The sequence below is a fragment of the Triticum dicoccoides genome, chromosome 3A (assembly GCF_002162155.2).
Source record: "Triticum dicoccoides isolate Atlit2015 ecotype Zavitan chromosome 3A, WEW_v2.0, whole genome shotgun sequence".
NCBI lineage: Eukaryota > Viridiplantae > Streptophyta > Magnoliopsida > Poales > Poaceae > Triticum > Triticum dicoccoides.
Genome location: NC_041384.1, coordinates 55,863,069 through 55,886,719, shown reverse-complemented (window position 1 = coordinate 55,886,719; position 23,651 = coordinate 55,863,069). Strand labels below are relative to the sequence as shown.

General features: G+C 46.4%; 1 protein-coding gene across 1 annotated transcript; it reads left to right on the top strand.

The window, feature by feature from the left end:
- The first annotated feature begins 4,823 nt into the window (after nucleotides 1–4,823).
- Nucleotides 4,824–6,971, top strand: LOC119267076. The gene is made up of 2 exons (XM_037548385.1): nucleotides 4,824–5,196; nucleotides 5,743–6,971. The coding sequence occupies exons 1-2, from the start codon at nucleotides 5,014–5,016 to the stop codon at nucleotides 6,673–6,675; spliced, it is 1,116 nt and encodes a 371-aa protein (XP_037404282.1). The 5' UTR covers nucleotides 4,824–5,013; the 3' UTR covers nucleotides 6,676–6,971.
- The last annotated feature ends 16,680 nt before the right edge of the window (nucleotides 6,972–23,651 follow it).

Sequence of the window (23,651 nt, the reverse complement as noted above, 5' to 3'; positions counted from 1 at the left end):
CCCTTGGGGGCGGTCACCGAACCCGTACACTTTGGCAACCCTTGGGGGCGGTCACCGGTACCCGTCAAATTGCTCGGGGCGATCTCCACAACCTAATTGGAGACCCCGATGCTTTCCCGGAGCTTTTCACCACAATGATTGAGCTCCGAACAACACCAACCGTCTAGGGCGCCACGACACCCAAGAGGAACAAGCTCTAGGGTGCCCAAACACCCAAGAGTAATAAGCTTCTCAACCTTCACTTCCACGTATCACCGTGGAGAACTCAAACCGATGCACCAAATGCAATGGCAAGGGCACACGGAGTGCCCAAGTCCTTCTCTCTCAAATCCCACCGAAGCAACTAATGCTAGGGAGGAAAATGAGAGGAAGAACAAGAAGGAGAACACCAAGAACTCCAAGATCTAGATCCAAGGGGTTCCCCTCACATAGAGGAGAAAGTGATTGGTGGAAATGTGGATCTAGATCTCCTCTCTATTTTCCCTCAAAAACTAGCAAGAATCCATGGAGGGATTGAGAGTTAGCAAGCTCGAAGAAGGTCAACAATGGGGGAAGAACACGAGCTCAAAGGATAAGATTCATTGGGGAAGAAGACCCTCTTTTATAGGAGGGGGAAAATCCAACCGTTATGTGCTCAGCCCGCACACGAGCGGTACTACCGCTCCACGAGCGGTAGTACCGCTCAGGCAGAAGAAACAGGGAAAAGGAGCAACAAAACATGAACCTTGGGGCGGTAGTACCGCAGGATACAGCGGTACTACCGCTACCTTCGGCGGTACTGCCGCACAGAACGAAGGGGAAAGGGAAAGAGGGAACCGGGCGGTACTACCGCGGAGGAAGGGCAGTACTGCCGCACTACTGCCGCAGCGAGGTACCGCACAATCCGACACAGAAAACGACCCCTCGAATTGACGCGGTAGGGACCTGGTAAGCCAACGGTAGTACTGCTGCGGAGTCACCGCCGGTACTACCGCTGCAGAGCGGTACTGCCGCTTGTGACTCCTCAGCGGTACTACCGCTGGGTACCACGGTACTACCGCTGGGACCCTGACAAAAACCACACTCAAGAAAACCAGAACTGCCATAACTTCTGCATATGAGCTCCGAATTGAGCAAACTCAAACTTGTTGGAAACAAGACGATGAGTAGCATCAAAACAGCGACTGGTTATAGTAAGAAGAGGCAGGGGGGTATGCCAACAAATAGAGGAGAGAAACCTCCTACCGAGAAAAACCGGCAAAAACCTCCAACATCGAAAACATCATAGAAGATGCGAGTGGACTCCGTTTTCGATGAACTCGAGCTTGTCACCAAGATGACCATAAGCTCCAAAACTCACAAAGAGAAGAACCAAACAAGAACCAATAAAGATGATGCAAGGATGCGATGGTTTGAGCTCTCTATGAACGATACGATCAAGCTACTCATCGAGAGCCCCCGTTGATAGTACGACAATAGATCCTATAACCCGGTCTCCCAACTACCATCATGAGACCGGTAAAATAGAAAACCTACCAGGGGCAAACCTTTGCCTTGCACATGGTCCACTTGAGCTAGATGAAGACGATCTTGACTCCCTCAAGTTGGACCACCTTTCTTGATTGGGTTGCCTCGATGAAGACTAGTTGATTGCTCCCCCATACTCCAGTATGGGTGAGCCACTCTTCCGCACATCTTCACAAGTCCATTGTCACCACAAAGAACGACAAGCTTCAAGCATTTGATCTCTTTGTGATGCTCCACTTGAACTTGCACACCGCAACCTTTCTTGATTGTGTTGACTCGATGAAGACTAGTTGATTGCTCCCCATACTCCACTATGGGTGAGCCACTCTTCCGCACATCTTCACAAGTCCATTGTCACCACAAAGGACGACAAGCTTCAAGCATTTGATCTCTACGTGATGCTCCACTTGAACTTGCACCGCAACCTTTCTTGATTGTGTTTAGTCGATGAAGACTAGTTGATTGCTCCCCCATACTCTACTATGGGCGAGCTACTCTTCCGCACATCTTCATAGGTCCATTGTCACCACAAAGGACAACAAGCTTCAAGCATTTGATCTCTTCGTGGTGCTCCACTTGAACTTGCACACCGCAACCTAACCCCACAAAGAACCCTCACGAAGACCATGGGTTAGTACACAAAGCGTAATTGACAATGCTTACCATACCATGGGATCACTTGATCCCTCTTGGTACATCTTCTACGCTTTGTGGGTTGATCATCTTGATTCACTCTTTAACTTAGTCTTGATCAACCTCTCACAAGACCAATCTTTAGGTAATTCCTTGAATAGCACCTTGGTCGACACAAACTCTCCTTGAAACCAACACATGTACTCCAAGAAAAGCCTATGGACAAAACCTTCAAATATAACTCAAGGCAACCATTAGTCCATAGAGATTGTCATAAATTACCAAAACCAAACATGGGAACACCGCATGTTCTTTCAGATATGGATATCTCCTCCTTTGTAACCAACCTTGTGTAACCCTAGCCTCCTGCTGTGTCTATATAAACCGGAGGGTTTTAGTCCGTAGGACGACATACAATCATACCATAGGCTAGCTTCTAGGGTTTAGCCTCTCTGATCTCGTGGTAGATCAACTCTTGTAATACTCATATCATCAAGAATAATCAAGCAGGACGTAGGGTTTTACCTCCATCAAGAGGCCCCGAACCTGGGTAAACATCGTGTCCCTTGCCTCCTGTTACCATCCGCCTTAGACGCACAGTTCGGGACCCCCTACCCGAGATCCCCGGTTTTGACACCGACAGTGGCGGCCCCGAACATGGCGGCGGCGGCCTCCTCCTCCGGCCGGAGGTGGGCAGCGAGATATGGTGGATCTTGGGATCTCATGTCTCACAGAATAATCGGCCAGGCAATGGCCCTAGTGGTCTTCGTACGAAGTCACTGTTCTACCTTCAACCGGTCCTCTTTGATCTGGCCATTTGCAAGTTCCGGACTTCTCCTTCGAAGGAAAACAAGGATTGGCGCATATGACGCTCTTTGGACACCTTGATTGGATAGGGGCCGGTCGTGTGCACCCGCAACATTAGTATAACCAGTTTCACCGGGGCACCGCAAAGCTCTGTTTTTGTTGACACCTTGGGACATGTCTGCATGAAGATTTTCAATGGACCAACACATGCGAAGAATGCCATGACGTGATTAAAGGACCTGCAAGAGGCAAAGGCGGGGTCTTGGATGGCTGGATGCGATGAAGACTTTGCTTCATTGGCAGTTGTTCAAACTTGGCTTCCGGAATATGTTCCCGTGCAGACCGGACACGAGATCCTGTGAGCCTGGTGATACAATTGATTTAGAAACAATAATACATATGCTAATATAATTTGATAATTTTGTTATAAATTATCAAATTTTGTTGATACATTGTTAAGGAAGTTTCAACTATACATAATGATTATCTTTAAATACAAAGACATATACTTCCTCCGTTTTTTTAGTCAGCATATAACTTTTGTCTGAAGTCAAAGTATCTCTATTTTGACCAAACTTTTCTCATAAGCCGCTTCTCTTATTCATTGGAGCTTCTAAACTAGTTATGAAATAACTAATTTAAAAATCTCAACAAATTCATTACCACTTTGCATCAGATAGGAGTATCAACTAAGCAGACACCAATCTAGTTCTAGTCCATAACCAGGCAGAAACTTCAAATTTGGGTACTCGCGGCCAGAAATCTAACACTCACCAGCAACCCGACACTACAAGCTCCATCCATCAATCGGTCTTCTGGCCCTCAATAAGATCAAACTTCTCGATGGCTGCGAGTCCAGACCACATCCAGGGCAGAGAGAGAGAGAACAAGATTAACTAGTGTCCTCAACTGGAGCAGAATACTATATCACCCATCAGGCAGCACTCCACACCACCACTCATCAGTTAGGACCAAGCGGCGCGAGAATTGAAAAATTAAGCATGAGTGCTACTGACGCAGACTTCTACAAGTTTGGTCAGGAGCTGTCTAGCATATGTAATATATAGCAACAACAAGCAGATCTTACAAGTTAATATATTGTTGTCAAGCAGTTGCTATCTCCTATTGTTTGGGTACCACAGTTAGTTTTCTCTTATCAGGACTTCTACTCCTATGTAAAAGAATAGGTGAAATTGAGATTGACTAAGAAAACAGAAATATATCTTCTATTTCTCAAGTCAATGCAACGGAAGTGCAAGCACACATGACCAATAATAACTACGTTTCTAATCACAAAAGAAAGAAAGATCTCTTCTACTCTCTTCGTTATTAACTTTACTATAAAATTAATACAAAGTTGGGTTATCTATTTTGGAACGGAGGGAGTAGTTCTAATCACATGATAACTACACATTTCACCGATGAATGGTAGTTATCATGGTTAACACTGATCTCTTCCTGCTGAAACTACGACGGGTCCGCAAGAAGTACACCTACTCGTGATGCTATTGCCACTCTAACAGCTTCTTTTCATCGTGATGAATCTCCAAGGAGCACGTCCTCTGCTCCTAACGATATTGCCATGCAGTCAGCTTCTCCTAACACATTCTCTGCATAGTTTTTGCGGACGCAAACCCGACCCAAATTTAGGACACCCGTCCCTTTGTATCGACGCGTTGAGTCGTGATTTTTGTCGGCACAAACTCAAACAAACGTGAACGGACCAAATGCATCTGTGCATTGTAGTTTTCATTTTTATTTTTTGAAGTTGGCCCAACGCCGTAGTAGGTGATGAACATCCATCCACGGGCCGCATCGGATATGTGGGCTGTCCCCCACGTCGAACCCGCACACACGTCTCGTACAGTTGCCAGGATACGAGCGTTTATTAGGTCGAGGAGCGCCCGGAGCGCCGCCGGCTAGCTACCCACCGTCCAATCCCCGGATACCAACCCGCCTCCTCACATCCTCCCGCTCCGCCGCAGCCGCCGGCCTCTCCAATCCCGCGTCCTGTGCGACTCTGAGTCTCTGACCTCCTCGACTCATTTCGAGGAGGAGCAAGGGCCGATGGAGGACTGCCTCGACGGCGCCGGCGCCGGCAATGGCGACGAAGGCAGCAGCAGGTGCGGAGGGGGACTTAAAGGAAGCCAGAGCGCTGGCATGGAGGAGCAACAACGTCCAGGGATCGTCGACGACGCCGAGTCCCGCGTGGAGGAGCAACCGCGAACAAAGAGGACGCGGAAGAACAAGGTAAGAATCTGAATTTTCTGTAGTTCTTTGTGTGTCCATGGATGCAATTTGTGTTCTTGGTGAATTGGAATTTTCTACTGCCAGGTACTCTTGTGTATTTCTTAGGAGCTCACAAGGGTAGATAAATAAATAAATTGACAATCTGAATCTTTACTTCACATACCTGATAGCTGGTAGATAGTCAGAGTTATATTGAGGAACCAAAGTATGAAAACTAAATTTTGGTTGCAATAAATAAATAAATCATCAAACTTGGCATTACTTTACCATGAACTATACTGTGAGAATGTTTTGCCTAAATGTCGTAGTCTTGTGATTGTCCAGCAAATGTGGCAAACAGTAAGTTCAGTTTGATGCTACTCTTAGCTAAAACCAATGTACTCCACTTTTCTTCAGTGTTATGACTGCTGTGAAAGGTTCCATTTTCTCATGTTAAATAACTTGTCCATGTTCAGTTTTTTCGTCATTCATTGTTCAACAACTTGTTCAGAGCTAACCTGAAGCATGACTGCATCGTGACTTCCTTTGCTTTAATATTAATTGCAGGTGACACGGGCACGCGCCGATCGTTCCGAATTCTTCCTCGCGCCAAAACCATATCCCCGGCTCCACCCAGCGCTCCTCTGGATCGTCCTCCGTGACGAGACATACCTCACCTTCCCCCACGGCAAAATCCACCACTACCAATGTTACCACAGCTTTGACAGGATAAGCAAGGTGGTGGTGTCTGATAAGATTGTCGCTCTCATTGCCAGGGACAAGGTCAAAATCTTTGCTCGCGGGCCGCCACAGGGTTTCGGAACATGCTCGGCCAAGGTGTGGGAGCCCCCTGGAGAAACCCATGTCGTTGACATTGCAATCTTCAAAGAGAAGCTTTACGTCCTCGCTGCAGAATATGGTAATGGCTGTCTTGAACCACCGGAGCTGCATGCCTTGGATACCAGCGACGAGCAGGCCGCTGTCAGCTCCGTCCAATGCGTAAGCGCCGCACCAAGAGATCGCGTGGAATCTGACTCGACTGCCGGCTGCCAACTGGGCATCTTCTTCTACCTGGTCGCATCCGGCCATCAGCTGCTGGTGGTGGAACGGCAGGTCGACGTGGATCACTGGGACCCCTTTTACGTGAGGGCGATACGGACCCGGTTCGAGGTCTCGGAGGCGGTGGGCCTGAGCGGCAGCGGCCCTGGGCACTGGAGCAAGGTGGATACACTGATGGGGCGTGCTCTGTTTGTCAGCCGAGACTGCTCCGAGTCACTCCCTGCCCAGCCTGGAGCTCGAGAAGACTGCGTCTACGCTATGACCGAACGGAATCTGCCTCTTCCGAGAGAGCAGAAGAGGGTCCCTGAGGATGACCTGTTCGACTGTGTCATGTACAACGTGAGAGACAATACAGTGGTGCCATTGCCATTTGAGACGGCGGCGACGGAGGCAACTCGCGGGGTATGGCATCCTACCTGGCTTTTCCCAGCCAATGTTTGAGTTACATATGCATTTGGAAGTGCCATACTACCATCTGGGATTGATTTGGTACGCCCTGATGCTTGCGTATATCCAGTAGTATCTATCCTTATCGATATGTTGTAGTAATGACTAGTTTACTTGTTCTGACAATGTGTGTCAAGTTAAACTGACCGGTGTTGCTAGATTTCCATTTTGTTGTCTTAGGAGTAGACATTTATCAAGACTATGGTTGAGCTTGTAGCCTTTCTGTCGCAAACTGTGTTCTTGACTGAATGTACTGATCTATGCGGCTACTTGGTAGTACCATTGCTTCACTTCTTTGTTTGTGCTACTTCTGAGGTCCATACAATCTCTATAGGAGTGGCGGAGCTTGGGCTAAATTCATGGGGGGGCCATTGGCTGGAGGGGCAAACTCAGTCACTATAAGCTTTTTTTTAGTGGATAAATTGATCGAATGCAAAGATATACAAGAAGCTCAGGTTGGCCACCGCCCAGGTCGCCCTCACGAAGCTCCGCCAACTGATAGGAAAGCTGGCTTCCGCATATTTAATTACCCTTAGATGAAGTATACAAGAAGATAGCACATACACTGACAGTGCATTTTATTTACATTTCCCCTTGCCCTGAAAATTACATGGAGCTGCTGCTACCAATAGTCAATAACTACATTCTTTAGAGTTAGATACTTGATTTGATGCATGTTTACCTGCAAAAGAAACCATAGATGCATGTATCTCATTGTGTTTGAAGGCGTTTTTTTACTCAAAGTGGACATGTAAATTCAAACAGGGTATATCCCCCGAGCCCAAATGTTTTAAGATTTCGAGCTTCTTTGAACCGGGTATCAGAACACACACGTTACCGTCTTTATTTTCACTCAAAGCACAAGAAGGAATACATACAATGTCACGGGTATTTAAAAGCCACACATGACGCCCCAAATCAAAATAAACAGCAGCCCTAGCTAGTTCATGAGCTTCATAATTAGACTCTCTAGCCTCATGCTCAGCACATAGATCATCCAGGCTCGCCATCTTTGCTCTAATGTCCTTGATAACCATACTACTGGTGCCATGATATTCACCTTGAAGGTGTTGTACAGTCGCCGAGAATCCGTCACCACATGAACCTTTGAAACATAAAGATCATCTGCCTCGGATGCGGGTGTTGATGGTGGGTCGGGGGAGGGTTGTGGCCTTCCTCCTACAACGACCAAAAAGGGGCGGCCTAGCTAGTAGAGCTAAATCCTGCGTGGCCCCGAGCAAGTCAAGTCTTCGTATCAAAAACCTCTCCTTCAGATGAAAGCTGCGTTTTGGGACATCCGAGGTTTCGGTGCTAGGGGGCGCCGAGACCAAATTCGGGATTTGGTGCGTGATGCTAATATCGACCGGGTTTGCCTCACTGAAACCTTCAAAGCTTCTTTTTCTAATACTGAGTTATCCTCGATTGCTGGTGCCGACCGATTTGTTTGGCGTTGTTTACCGGCGTTGGGGCATTCAGGTGGCATTCTTATTGGTGCGAAGGTGGATTATTTTGATTTTGTTGCTTTTGATCGCGAGATCTTTTGGGCTAGTATGGTGGTGTTTCACAAGAGTCTCAACATGCTTTGGGAGATTATGGTGGTTTATGGCCCAGCTGATCATTCACTCTCCCCGCTTTTTTTAGATGAGCTTACTGCTAAGATTCACAAGTGTAACGTCCCGTTGGTCATCAGTGGTGATTTTAGCCTTCTTAGGTTCCTTGTTGAGAAGAACAATTCTAACTTCTCATGGCCGTTGGTTGATGCTTTCAATGATTTTATTGTGGAGTGTGCCCTCTGCGAATTTTCTAGGACCAGATCGCGTTTTACCTGGTCTAACCATAAGGCTAACCCGGTTCATTTGGTGTTGGATCGTGTTTTCTCTTCTTCTGCTTGGGATACGCTTTTCCCACGGCGTTCTCTCTCTGCCTTACCCCAGGTCGGGTCGGACCACTCTCCTCTCATCTTGGATTTAGGCGTTTCCTCTCCGGTTATAGTTTCCAGATTTCAGTTTGATGCATCTTGGCTTTTGGTCGAGAGTTTTTGTGATTTGGTTGCTGGGAAGATTACTTCCTTCCTAAAGTCTAGAGTTCGTTCTTTTGGTCCTATGGATGATTGGCATTTCTGCTCTTATCAACTCCGTAAATTCCTTAAAGGGTGGTGCCGTAACCAGCGACTGAAGCCCACAAAATTAAGCGCAAACTGTTGGGGCAGGTTTCGTTGCTGGATGCGGAGGCTGACTCCTCCGGGCTCTCGGCTGCTGGCTGGCAACATTGCTATGATCTTCAGGCTATTCCTATGCAGCTCCACCGGTAGGCTGATATTTACTAGAGGTAGTGTGGCACGATTAATTGGGCCCTAAAAGGGGATTCTCTCACTTCGTATTTCTTCGCTATTGCCAATGGTCGTCGTCATAGATGTTTGATTAAAAGTCTGATCATTGATGGTGTCCGAGTAGATGAGCCTCGCCTTATTCTTGAGCACGTGCATAATTTCTTTGCTGGTTTGTTAGCTGCCACCTGCCAGGCCTGCTTCTGGTTTATCATCTCGCCCAATCTTTGGGATCAGGATAGGCGCGTTTCGGGGGAGGAAAACCTGCTCCTCTTGGTTCCTCTTTCCGTGGAAGAAATTTAGCTGGTCATTAACTCTGCTAACTTGAATTTGGCTTCGGGCCCGGATGGCTTTTCTATTGCGTTCCTCCGGTTATTTTGACAGGTCTTGCGTCCTCTGGTTTGTGCTATTATCCAAAGCTTTTGTTTGGGGACTGTTGACATTTGTTGTCTTAACTATGCCATTTTATCGCTTATTCCCAAAGTCAAGGGTGCTGACTTAATCTCTTAGTTTCGCCCAATTGCTTTGATTACGGTCGAAACGACCTTTTGTTCGACCGCGTCGAAATGGGGTTATGTTCATCAAAAAGAGTATGGCGTACCGCAAAACAGAGGAAACAGACTTATGTTCGAGCGCCTATGGTTGAAACAGGGTCCTGTTGATCGAGAGGGATGTGGTGTACCGCAAAACGGAGGAAACAGACTTCTGTTTGAGCACTTACAGTCGAAACGGGGTCCTATTCATCGGGAGGGGTGTGGCGTACCGCAAAACGGGACTCCACATGCTACTATTCATTCACCGTCTACTACCTCGCTCCCGCCTCCACGGGCTACCGTTCATCTACCATCGAGTTCCTCTAGCCTCCACCGGCTACTGTTCATCTAACGTCGAGTTCCTCTAGCCTCCACCGGCTACTGTTCATCCAACCTCCACGGGGTCCTTGATGACCCACAAGTGTAAGGAGTCTATCGTAGCCTTTTCGATAAGTAAGAGTGTCGAACCCAACGAGGAGCAGAAGGAAATGATATGCAGTTTTCAGTAAGGTATTCTCTGCAAGCACTGAAATTATCGATAACAGATAGTTTTGTGATAAGATAATTTGTAATGAGTAGCAAGTAATAAAAGTAAATAAGGTGCAGTGTAACATCCCAATTTTTATTAAATTCGGATGTTAATAGAATCATTCAATGCATATCATATTTCTTTGCATTTTTGGAGTTTTAAAAAAAAATATTCAAATAATATTTTCCACTCGAGAAAAACAAATGAGAGGGGATAAGATGACTTCCTCAAAATATAAAAGAGTGGGAAATTTTATTTTTAATATTATTTGAAGTTTTGGAGTTTATTTGGTATTTATTTTATCTGCAAAAAGTGCATTAATTACATTAGGAAATATTTTCAAAAATGTTCTGTGCTTAAGTTAATGTTCATTAGGCTCTAAATATTGCATAGTTATTTTATAAATTATTGTGGTGTTTTTATTAATTCTTTTGAATTAATTATGACCACTTTAGTGTTCTGTTTAAAAAAAACAAACACACGCACGCACTCACCCGCCTGGACCGAAACCAGTTCGGCCCAGGGACGCGCGCGCCTAGCCAGGCCAGGCCAGCCAGCCCACTGGCCATTCGGCCCCAGGCCAGCCCCAGCGCCGACGCCTTCCGCCCGGTCGACCGCCCGCGCCCGCCCTCGCTCGCTACCGCCGCCGCCACTGACTGGTGGGCCCCGCTCCACCTCATCTTCCCCAACCTCCCGCTTCTCCCGCAGGATGAGCACGCGCACGCGCTCCCGAACCCGCCGGCCGAAGCTCTCGGGATAGAGCTTATCCCGCTGCTCCCCGACGCCCTCCCCTCGCCTATATAAAGGCCAAGACCCCCCTCTTCCATCCTCGCCGTCCCGCATCTTCCCACGCCGCCCCTACCGCTCGTCGTCGCCGTTCGCATCTCGCCGGAGCTCCGAGCCCCGCCGTCCTCGCCCCGCCCCGTCCGGACGTCGCCGACGCACGCCGCCACCACCTTCGCGACGCCCTCGATGCGCCGCACCTCCCCGTCTTCTTCCCCGACGCCGAGGACCGCCGTAGCCGCCGTCCCCTCCGCCACCGACGCCGCGCCGCCGTCTTCGTCGTCGCCGGCCACCACTCCAGCTCACTGTAAGCCGCCGCCCCACCCTCGCCCGTTAGATCGGACCCCAACGGTCCAGATTAGATTAGGTTCGGTTTTTTTTATTTTGCGAAGAGGTACGCGGTTAACCGCGGTTCCCTTAGACCGGCCGGTTTTATTTAAACCGAGCGTCGGTTTTTCTTTAGTTAGCCGCCGCCACTGTTTTTCTTAGTTAGCGGCCGTTCGCCGTATAGCCTCCGCAGCGGACGCTGCTCGGCCAGCCACGAGTCACCACGTGGCCAGGGACTTGTTTGCGATAGTTTTCTTCTCTGTTTAGTCCCTGTAATTAGCAGATTAGTCCCTAAACTTCGCGTAGCCACAACTTTTTAACCGTAGATCCAAACTCGATGAAACCAGCGGAAAATTCTTCGTATTGTTTAGATCTATCCAGTGGTATCCTTTTTGCAAACTTTTGACAGATCCAAATTTGAATTTATTCAGATTTGAATTCGAACTTCAAATGGCCATATCTCCCAAACCGTAACTCCGATTAAGTTGATTCTTTTTGCACTTTGTCACCGTAGCCAAACCCTATCACCTGGACCTTTGTCACAATAATTTTCACTCACTAGAATCTTCCCATTAATATTTTTACTAGTATGCGTAGTACGCACTATAGTTCACATCACTCTTTGAACCATAGGCCTATGTTGTTTTGCATCTAGAAATATTTTTTTTCATGCTAGTTAAGTGTGATGTTTGTTCATTTGGTTTTCCGAGACTTTTGCTTTGCATGTTCTTCTTGGTTCTCTTGAATGTTTGTTTATGTTTGTTTATCTCCTTTGCGATAGATTGCCCGGAGTGCGAAGCAGAATATTTTCAGTCTTTAGAGTTCAACCAGCAGTACCAAGGCAAGTTGCATCTTGATCATGTTTCCTTACCTATGTTTTTATTATGCACTTAGTTCTTTGCGGTAGGACTGCATGGTAGGAATTGATGCCGCATGACTATGCTTTTCACCCAGTAGTTCATTGAGGTAGGTCTGAACCATATGACATTGTCGCCATCGTTTTACATTATGTTGCTTCGCTAAGTAGACGTGGATTGGGGAGTGAACATTGTAAAGTATGAGTAACAATGTAGTAAGTAGGACCTAAGATAATTAATGAACTACCTGGGCGGAAACTTGATGGAATGGTGGCGAAGTACAGTGGGGCACGCATGGGAAATCCATGGTGGTGCACCACTAGTGGACCGTCCGCTCAGGCTCAAAGAGATCAATCGTATTCTCATGTCTAGAAGCTTACGTGTGCAGCCACAAGCCAATATGGGCTCTGGCTTAGTTGAGTAGTTAGTGTGACCCCTTCCGGGATGGGTTAGCAGATGTAGAAGGATGTAGGTGTACCGGCCTATCCGTGGGTTAAGGGGGAGCATTTTCGAAAGACTATGTCTCGATCTTCCGATCATGGAGGTGGTCGAGTCTTGTGGGGAAAAGTGCGCAACCTCTGCAGAGTGTCAACCTAATCGATTAGCCGTGTCCCCGGTTACGGACATCTTGAGCTTCTAGTAGTGAAAATGCTGGGAGATCTCCTCACCTTTAATTAAACAGTTGGGATTTAAATGGAACTTGGGAACGGATGGAGTTGGGTTTGCCAACTCATCCTATGCAAATGTGTAGTAGTAGAATAACATCTTTTCTAATAGGGAAAAACTAGCTTTATGCAAAAAAAAATTAAACTTAGAGCTTTCCACCAGCCAAATTGCATGTACAAGTAGGTTCATTACACTTATGATGTGACTTGCCAGTACATTCAATGTACTGACCTATATGGCTGCAACTTATCACGTTGCAGATATATCCGACGAGGACTAAGGTGCGATAGGTCGATGTTCTACACTCAACCTTGCTCGTGGAGTTGGACTCATTTACTACTTTGCTTCCGCAGTATTTGTTTATTGGCTCTATGCCCTATTTGGTAATAAATGTATTGCTCCTGGACTATCGATGTAATAAAGAGATGTGTGTTATTTCTGTTATTTCATCGAGTACTGTGTGTGCTAGCAAGTCGATCCAGGGACTAGCACGGTAAGCACAGAGACTTCGACTCTTACCGAGTCGGGTCGCTACATGCAGCAAGATGGCCCAATCCTTTTTGTAGCAAAGGACAAGTCTGAACAAACTCTTATATGAAGGAAAGCGCTCCCGAGGACACATGGAAATTATCGTCAAGCTAGTTTTCATCACGCTCATATGATTCATGTTCGGTACTTTGATAATTTGATATGTGGGTGGATCGGTGCTTGGGTGATGTCCTTACTTGGACAAGCATCCCACTTATGATTAACCCCCATTGCAAGCATTCGCAACTACAACAGAAGTATTAACGTAAACCTAACCATAGCATGAAACATATGGATCCAAATCAGCCCCTTACGAAGCAACGCATAAACTAGGGTTTAAGCTTCTGTCACTCTAGCAACCCATCATCTACTTATTACTTCCCAATGCCTCCCTCTAGGCCCAAACAATGGTGAAGTGTCATGTAGTCGACATTCACATGACACCACTAGAGGGATGACAACATGTTGGGGAACGTAGCAGAAATTCAAAATTTTCCTACGTGTCACCAAGATCTATCTATGGAGAAACCAGCAACGAGGGGAAGAAGAGTGCATCTACATACCCTTGTAGATCGCTAAGCGGAAGCGTTCAAGAGAACGGGGTTGAAGGAGTCGTACTCGTCGTGATCCAAATCACCGGAGATCCTAGCGCCGAACGGACGGCACCTCCGCGTTCAACACACGTACAACCCGGTGACGTCTCCCATGCCTTGATCCAGCAAGGAGAGGGAGAGGTTGAGGAAGACTCCATCCAACAGCAGCACAACGGCGTGGTGGTGGTGGAGGAGCGTGGTACTCCAGCAGGGCTTCGCCAAGCACCGCAAGAGACGAGGAGGGAGAGGGGTAGGGCTGCGCCAAGAAGGAGAGGAACTCGTGTGTCTTGGGCAGCCCAAACCTCAAGTATATATAGAGGAAGGGAAGGGGCTGCGCCCCCACCTAGGGTTCCCTCCCTAGGGGTGGCGGCAGCCCCCAGATCCCATCTGGGTGGCGGCCACAAGGGGGAGAGGGGGAGGCGCACCTGGGGTGGGCCTTAGGGCCCATCTGCCCTAGGGTTTGCCCCCCTTCCCTCTTGGAGGCGCCTTGGGCCTTGGTGGGGGGGGGCGCACCAGCCCACCTGGGGCTGGTCCCCTCCCACACTTGGCCCATGCAGCCCTCCGGCGCTGGTTGCCCCACTTGGTGGACCCCCGGACCCCTCCGGTGGTCCCAGTACACTACCGGTAAAACCCGAAACTTTTCCGGTGACCAAAACATGACTTCCCATATATAAATCTTTACCTCCGGACCATTCCGGAACTCCTCGTGACGTCCGGGATCTCATCCGGGACTCCGAACAACATTCGGTAACCACGTATATCTATTCCTTATAACCCTAGCGTCATCGAACCTTAAGTGTGTAGACCCTACGGGTTCGGGAACCATGCAGACATGACCGAGACGTTCTCCGGTCAATAACCAATAGCGGGATCTGGATACCCATGTTGGTTCCTACATGTTCCACGATGATCTCATCGGATGAACCACGATGTCGAGGATTCGATCAATCCCGTATACAATTCCCTTTGTCTAGCGGTATGATACTTGCCCGAGATTCGATCGTCGGTATCCCGATACCTTGTTCAATCTCGTTACTGGCAAGTCTCTTTACTCGTTCCATAACACATCATCCCGTGATCAACTCCTTGGTCACATTGTGCACATTATGATGATGTCCTACCGAGTGGGCCCAGAGATACCTCTTCGTTTACACGGAGTGACAAATCCCAGTCTCGATTCGTGCCAACCCAACAGACACTTTCGAAGATACCCGTAGTGCACCTTTATAGCCACCCAGTTACGGTGTGACGTTTGGCACACCCAAAGTATTCCTACGGTATCCGGGAGTTGCACAATCTCATGGTCTAAGGAAATGATACTTGACATTAGAAAAGCTTTAGCATGCGAACTACACGATCTTGTGCTATGCTTAGGATTGGGTCTTGTCCATCACATCATTCTCCTAATGATGTGATCCCGTCATCAACGACATCCAATGTCCATGGTCAGGAAACCGTAACCATCTATTGATCAACGAGCTAGTCAACTAGAGGCTTACTAGGGACATGGTGTTGTCTATGTATCCACACATGTAACTGAGTTTCCTATCAATACAATTCTAGCATGGATAATAAACGATTATCATGAACAAGGAAATATAATAATAATCAATTTATTATTGCCTCTAGGGCATATTTCCAACAGTCTCCCACTTGCACTAGAGTCAATAATCTAGTTCACATCGCCATGTGATTAACACTCACAGGTCACATCGCCATGTGACCAACATCCAAGAGTTTACTAGTGTCACTAAACTAGTTCACATCATCATGTGATTAAGACTCAATGAGTTCTGGGTTTGATCATGTTTTGCTTGTGAGAGAGGTTTTAGTCAACGGGTCTGCAACATTCAGATCCGTATGTACTTCGCAAATCTCTAGGTCATATTATAAATGCTGCTTCCACACTCCACTTGGAGCTATTCCAAATGGTTGCTCCACTATATGTATCTGGTTTGCTACTCAGAGTCATTCAGATAGGTGTTAAAGCTTGCATCGATGTAACCCTTTACGCCGAACTCTTTATCACCTCCATAATCGAGAAACATGTCCTTATTACTCCAAGGACAATTTTGACCACTATCTAGTGATCCACTCCTGGATCACCTTTGTACCCTCTTGCCAGACATGTGGCAAGGCACACATCAGGTGCGGTACTCAGCATGGCATACCGTATAGAGCCTATGACAAAAGCATAGGGGACGACATTCGTCCTTTCTCTTTCTTCTGCCGTGGTCGAGCTTTAAGTCTTAACTTCATACCTTACAACTCAGGCAAGAACTCCTTCCTTGACTGATCCATCTTGAACACCTTCAAGATCATGTCAAGGTATGTGCTCATTTGAAAGTACCATTTAGCGTTTTTGATCTATCCTCATAGATCTAGATGCTCAATGTTCAAGTAGCCTAATCCAGGTTTTCTATTGAAAAACACTTTTCAAATAACCCTATATGCTTTCCAGAAATTCTACATCATTTCTGATCCACAATATGTCAACAACATATACTCATCAGAAATTCTATAGTGCTCCCACTCACTTCTTTGGAAATACAAGTTTCTCATAAACTTTGTATACACCCAAAATCTTTGATCATCTCATCAAAGCATACATTCCAACTCCGAGATGCTTACTCCAGTCCTTAGAAGGATTGCCGGAGCTTTGCATACTTATTAGCATCTTTCAGGATTGACAAAACCTTCCGGTTGTATCACATAGAACCTTTCCTCAAGAAAATCGTCGAGGAAACAATGTTTTGACATCCTATCTGCAAGATTTCATAAATAATGCAGTAATCGCTAATATAATTCCAACAGACTCTTAGCATCGCTACGAGTGAGAAAGTCTCATCATAGTCAACTCCTTGAACTTGTCGGAAAAAATCTTAACGACAAGTCGAGCTTTCTTAATGGTGATACTTACCATCATTGTCCGTCTTCCTTTTAAAAATCCATCTGTACTCAACAGCCTTATGACCATCGAGCCGTTCTGCCAAAGTCTACACTTTGTTTTCATACATGGATCCTCTCTCGGATTTTATGGCCTCGATCCATTTATCGGAATCCGGGCCCACCATCGCTTCTCCATAGCTCGTAGGTTCATTGTTGTCTAGCAACATGTCTTCCAAGACAGGATTACGTACCACTCTGAAGTAGTACGCATCCTTGTCGTCCTACGAGGTTTGGGAGTGACTTGATCCGAAGTCTCATGATCAATATCATAAGCTTCCACTTCAATTGGTGTGGGTGCCACAGGAACAACTTCCTGTGCCCTGCCACACACTAGTTGAAAAGACGGTTCAATAACCTCATCAAGTCTCCACCATCCTCCCACTCAATTCTTTCGAGAGAAACTTTTCCTCGAGAAAGGACCCGATTCTAGAAACAATCCCTTATTGCTTTCGGATCTGAGACAGGAGGTATACCCAACTGTTTTGGGTGTCCTATGAAGATGCATTTATCCGCTTTGGGTTCGAGCTTATCAGCCTGAAACTTTTTCACATAAGCGTCGCAGCCCCAAACTTTTAAGAAATGACAGCTTAGGTTTCTCTAAACCATAGTTCATACGGTGTCATCTCATCGGAATTACGTGGTGCCCTATTTAAAGTGAATGCGGTTGTCTCTAATGCCTAACCCATAAACTATCATGGTAATTCGATAAGAGACATCATGGTATGCATCATATCCAATAGGGTGCAGTTATGATGTTCAGACACACCATCACACTATGGTGTTCCAGGCTGTATTAGTTGTGAAACAATTTCCACAATGTCTTAATTCTGTGCCAAACTCGTAATTCAGATATTCATCTCTATGATCATATCATGGATCTTTTATCCTCTTGTCACGACGATCTTTCAACTTCACCCTGCAATTACTTGAATCCATAATTCAGACTCGTGATTCATCAAGTAAATATACTCAACATCTACTCAAATCATCTGTGAAGTAAGAACATAACGATATCCACTACATGCCTCAGCACTCATTGGACTGCACACATCAAAATGTATTACTTCCAACAAGTTGCTTTCTAGTTCCATTTTACTGAAAACGAGGCTTTCAGTCATCTTGCCCATGTGGTATGATTTGCATGTCTCAAGTGGTTCAAAATCAAGTGAGTCCAAACGGTCCATTTGCATGGAGTTTCTTCATGCATATACACCAATAGACATGGTTCGCATGTCTCAAACTTTTCAAAAACCAGTGAGCCCAATGATCCATCAACATGGAGCTTCTTCATGCATTTTATACCGATATGACTTACGTGGCAGTGCCACAAGTAGGTGGTACTATAATTACTATCTTATATCTTTTGGCATGAACATGTGTATCACTACGATCGAGATTCAATAAACCATTCATTTTAGGTGCAAGACCATTGAAGGTATTATTCAAATAAACAGAGTAACCATTATTCTCCTTAAATGAATAACCGTATTGCGATAGACATAATCCAATCATGTCTATGCTCAACGCAAACACCAATCTTGATGGTAGAGGGAGCGTACGATATTTGATCAACCTTGGAAATACTTCCAACACATATCGTCATCTCACCTTTTAGCTAGTCTCCGTTTATTCCGTAGCTTTTATTTCGAGTTACTAACACTTAGTAACCGAACCGGTATCTAATACCCTGGTGCTACTAGGAGTACTAGTAAAGTACACATTAACACAATGTATATCCAATATACTTCTACCGACCTTGCCAGCCTTCTCATCTACCAAGTATCTAGGGTAATTCTGCTCCAGTGGCTGTTCCCCTTATTACAGAAGCACTTAGTCTCGGGTTTGGGTTCAACTTTGGGTTTCTTCACTAGAGCAGCAGCTGATTTGCCGTTTCATGAAGTATCCCTTCTTGCCCTTGCCTTCTTGAAACTAGTGGTTTCACCAACCATCAACAATTGATGCTCCTTCTTAATTTCTACTTTTGTGGTGTCAAACATCGCGAATATCTCAAGGATCATCATATATGTCCCCGATACATTATAGTTCATCACGAAGCTCTAGCAGCTTGGTGGTAATGACTTCGGAGAAACATCACTATCTCATCTGGAAGATCAACTCCCACTCGATTCAAATGATTGTTGTACTCAGACAATCTGAGCACAAGCTCAACAATTGAGCTTTTCTCCTTAGTTTGTAGGCTAAGAAAATCGTCGGAGGTCTCATACCTCTTGACGTGAGCACGAGCCTGAAATCCCAATTTCAGCCCTCGAAACATCTCATATGTTTCGCGACGTTTCAAAATGTCTTCAGTGCCTCAACTCTAAACCGTTTAACTGAACTATCACGTAGTTATCAAAATGTGTATGTCAGATGTTCGCAACATCCACAGACGACGTTCGAGGTTCAGCACACTGAGCGGTGCATTAAGGACATAAGCCTTCTATGAAGCAATGAGGACAATCCTCAGTTTACAGACCTAGTCCGCATAATTGCTACTATCAACTTTCAACTAAATTTTCTCTAGGAACATATCTAAACAGTAGAACTGAAGCGCGAGCTACGACATAATTTGCGAAGACCTTTTGACTATGTTCAGGATAATTAAGTTCATCTTATGAACTCCCACTCAGATAGACATCCCTCTAGTCATCTAAGTGATTACATGATCCGAGTCAACTAGGCCGTGTCCGATCATCACGTGAGACGGACTAGTCAACATCGGTGAACATCTTCATGTTGATCGTATCTACCATACGACTCATGCTCGACCTTTCGGTCTCTCGTGTTCCGAGGCCATGTCTGTACATGCTAGGCTCGTCAAGTCAACCTAAGTGTTTCGCGTGTGTAAATCTGTCTTACACCCATTGTATGTGAACGTTAGAATCTATCACACCCGATCATCACGTGGTGCTTCGAAACAACGAACTGTCGCAACGGTGCACAGTTAGGGGAAACACTTTCTTGAAATTATTATGAGGGATCATCTTATTTACTACCGTCGTTCTAAGTAAACAAGATGCAAAAACATGATAAACATCACATGCAATCAAATAATAGTGACATGATATGGCCAATATCATATGGCTCCTTTGATCTCCATCTTGGGGCTCCATGATCATCTTGTCACCGGCATGACACCATGATCTCCATCATCATGATCTCCATCATCGTGTCTCCATGAAGTTGCTCGCCAACTATTACTTCTACTACTATAGCTAACGGTTAGCAATAAAGTAAAGTAATTACATGACGTTTATGCTGACACGCAGGTCATAAATAAATTAAGACAACTCCTATGGCTCCTGTCGGTTGTCATACTCATCGACATGCAAGTCGTGATTCCTATTACAAGAACATGATCAATCTCATACATCACATCCTTTTGGCCATATCACATCACATAGCATACCCTGCAAAAACAAGTTAGACGTCCTCTAATTGTTGTTTGCATGTTTTACGTGGCTGCTATGGGTTTCTAGCAAGAACGTTTCTTACCTACGCAAAAAACCACAACGTGATATGCCAATTGCTATTTACCCTTCATAAGGACCCTTTTCATCGAATCCGATCCGACTAAAGTGGGAGAGACAGACACCCGCTAGCCACCTTATGCAACTAGTGCATGTCAGTCGGTGGAACCAGTCTCACGTAAGAGTACGTGTAAGGTCGGTCCGGGCCGCTTCATCCCACAATGCCGCTGAATCAAGATTGGACTAGTAACGGTAAGCATATTGAACAAAATCAACACCCACAACTACTTTGTGTTCTACTCGTGCAAAGAAACTACGCATAAACCTGGCTCATGATGCCACTGTTGGGGAACGTAGCAGAAATTCAAAATTTTCCTACGTGTCACCAAGATCTATCTACGGAGAAACCAGCAACGAGGGGAAGGAGAGTCCATCTACATACCCTTGTAGATCGCTAAGCGGAAGCGTTCAAGAGAACGGGGTTGAAGGAGTCATACTCGTCGTGATCCAAATCACCGGAGATCCTAGCACCGAACGAACGGCACCTCCGCGTTCAACACACGTACAGCCCGATGACGTCTCCCATGCCTTGATCCAGCAAGGAGAGAGGGAGAGGTTGAGGAAGACTCCATCCAACAGCAGCACAACGGCGTGGTGGTGGTGGAGGACCGTGGTACTCCAGCAGGGCTTCGCCAAGCACCGCAAGAGATGAGGAGGGAGAGGGGTAGGGTTGCACCAAGAAGGAGAGGAACTCGTGTGTCTTGGGCAGCCCAAACCTCAAGTATATATAGGGGGAGGGGAGGGGCTGCGCCCCCACCTAGGGTTCCCTCCCTAGGGGTGGCGGCAGCCCCCAGATCCCATCTGGGTGGCGGCCACAAGGGGGAGAGGGGGAGGCGCACCTGGGGTGGGCCTTAGGGCCCATCTGCCCTAGGGTTTGCCCCCTTCCCTCTTGGAGGCGCCTTGGGCCTTGGTGGGGGGGGGGGGCGCACCAGCCCACCTGGGGCTGGTCCCCTCCCACACTTGGCCCATGCAGCCCTCCGGGGCTGGTGGCCCCACTTGGTGGACCCCCGGACCCCTCCGGTGGTCCCGGTACACTACCGGTAAAACCCGAAACTTTTCCGATGACCAAAACAGGACTTCCCATATATTAATCTTTACCTCCGGACCATTCCGGAACTCCTCGTGACGTCCGGGATCTCATCCGGGACTCCGAAAAACATTCGGTAACCACGTATATCTATTCCTTATAACCCTAGCGTCATCGAACCTTAAGTGTGTAGACCCTACGGGTTCGGGAACCATGTAGACATGACCGAGACGTTCTCCGGTCAATAACCAACAGCGGGATCTGGATACCCATGTTGGTTCCTACATGTTCCACGATGATCTCATCGGATGAACCATGATGTCGAGGATTCGTATACAATTCCCTTTGTCTAGCGGTACGATACTTGCCCGAGATTCGATCATCGGTATCCCGGTACCTTGTTCAATCTCGTTACTGGCAAGTCTCTTTACTCGTTCCGTAACACATCATCCCGTGATCAACTCCTTGGTCACATTGTGCACATTATGATGATGTCCTACCGAGTGGGCCCAGAGATACCTCTTCGTTTACACGGAGTGACAAATCCCAGTCTCGATTCGTGCCAACCCAACAGACACTTTCGGAGATACCCGTAGTGCACCTTTATAGCCACCCAGTTACGGTGTGACGTTTGGCACACCCAAAGTATTCCTACGGTATCCGGGAGTTGCACAATCTCATGGTCTAAGGAAATGATACTTGACATTAGAAAAGCTTTAGCATGCGAACTACACGATCTTGTGCTATGCTTAGGATTGGGTCTTGTCCATCACATCATTCTCCTAATGATGTGATCCCGTCATCAACGACATCCAATGTCCATGGTCAGGAAACCGTAACCATCTATTGATCAACGAGCTAGTCAACTAGACGCTTACTAGGGACATGGTGTTGTCTATGTATCCACACATGTAACTGAGTTTCCTATCAATACAATTCTAGCATGGATAATAAACGATTATCATGAATAAGGAAATATAATAATAATCAATTTATTATTGCCTCTAGGGCATATTTCCAACACAACATACATCTCATCAAAATATCGAACGAATACCAAATTCACATGACTACTTATAGCAAGACTTCTCCCATGTCCTCAGGAACAAACATAACTACTCACAAAGCATATTCTTGTTCATAATCAGAGGGGTATTAATATTCATAATGGATCTGAACATATGAGCTTCCACCAAATAAACCAACTAGCATCAACTACAAGGAGTAATCAACACTACTAGCAACCCACAGGTACCAATCTGAGGTTTGGATACAAAGATTGGATACAAGAGATGAACTAGGGTTTGAGATGAGATGGTGCTGGTGAAGATGTTGATGGATATTGACCTCCTCCCGATGAGAGGATCGTTGGCGATGATGATGGTGATGATTTCCCCCTCCCGGAGGGAAGTTTCCCCGGCAGAATAGCTCCGCCGGAGCCCTAGATTGGTTCCGCAAAGGTTCTGCCTCGCGGCGGCGGAGTTTCGTCCCATAACCTTGCTTATGATTTTTTCTCGGACGAAAGACCTCATATAGCAGAAGATGGGCATCGGAGGGCCACCAGGGGGGCCACGAGGCAGGGGGCACGCCCTGGGGGTAGGGCGTGCCCCCCACCCTCGTGGCCAGGGTGTGGCCCCTCTAGAACTTTCTTCGCTCAATATTTTTTATATATTCTGGAAATAACTTCTGTGAAGTTTCAGGACTTTTGGAGCTGTGAAGAATAGATCTGTAATATTTGCTCATTTTCCAGCTCAGAATCCCCGCTGCCGGCATTCTCCCTCTTCATGTAAACCTTCTAAAATAAGAAAGAATAGGCATAAGTATTGTGACATAATGTGTAATAACAGCCTATAATGCAATACATATTGATATAAAAAGCATGATGCAAAATGGACGTATCAACTCCCTCAAGCTTAGACTTCGCTTGTCCTCAAGCGAAAGCCGAACTCGAAAAATATGTCCACATGTTTGGAGATAGAGGTGTCGATAAAAATAAAATACGGACATGAGGGCATCATGATCATTTTTAGAGCAGCAATATATATATACATATAATATATATATATATATATATATATATATATATATATAGGGTGGGTCTATTATGATAACACCCTTAAGAGTCTTATTCTGCACACCGAATCGCTTATTCTGCTAACACCTCTCTCCGTACCGCACCGCGAACTGAACCACCCCACTGCCACTAACAAAGCCCACCCCCAGCTCCCGCACGACACCCACCTCCCTCTTCCCCTGATCCAAACCCCCACCTCCCTCCACCTTCTACCGGCGCCGCCGCCGCCAGAGCACCACCTCACCTTC

What these genes read in the sequence shown, in the direction of transcription:
- LOC119267076 (XM_037548385.1), top strand. Translation starts at nt 5,014, where the DNA reads ATGGAGGACTGCCTCGACGGCGCCGGCGCCGGCAATGGCGACGAAGGC. An exon ending in AGAGGACGCGGAAGAACAAG is followed by an intron (nt 5,197 to 5,742) that starts GTAAGAATCTGA and finishes TATTAATTGCAG; the next exon opens with GTGACACGGGCACGCGCCGA.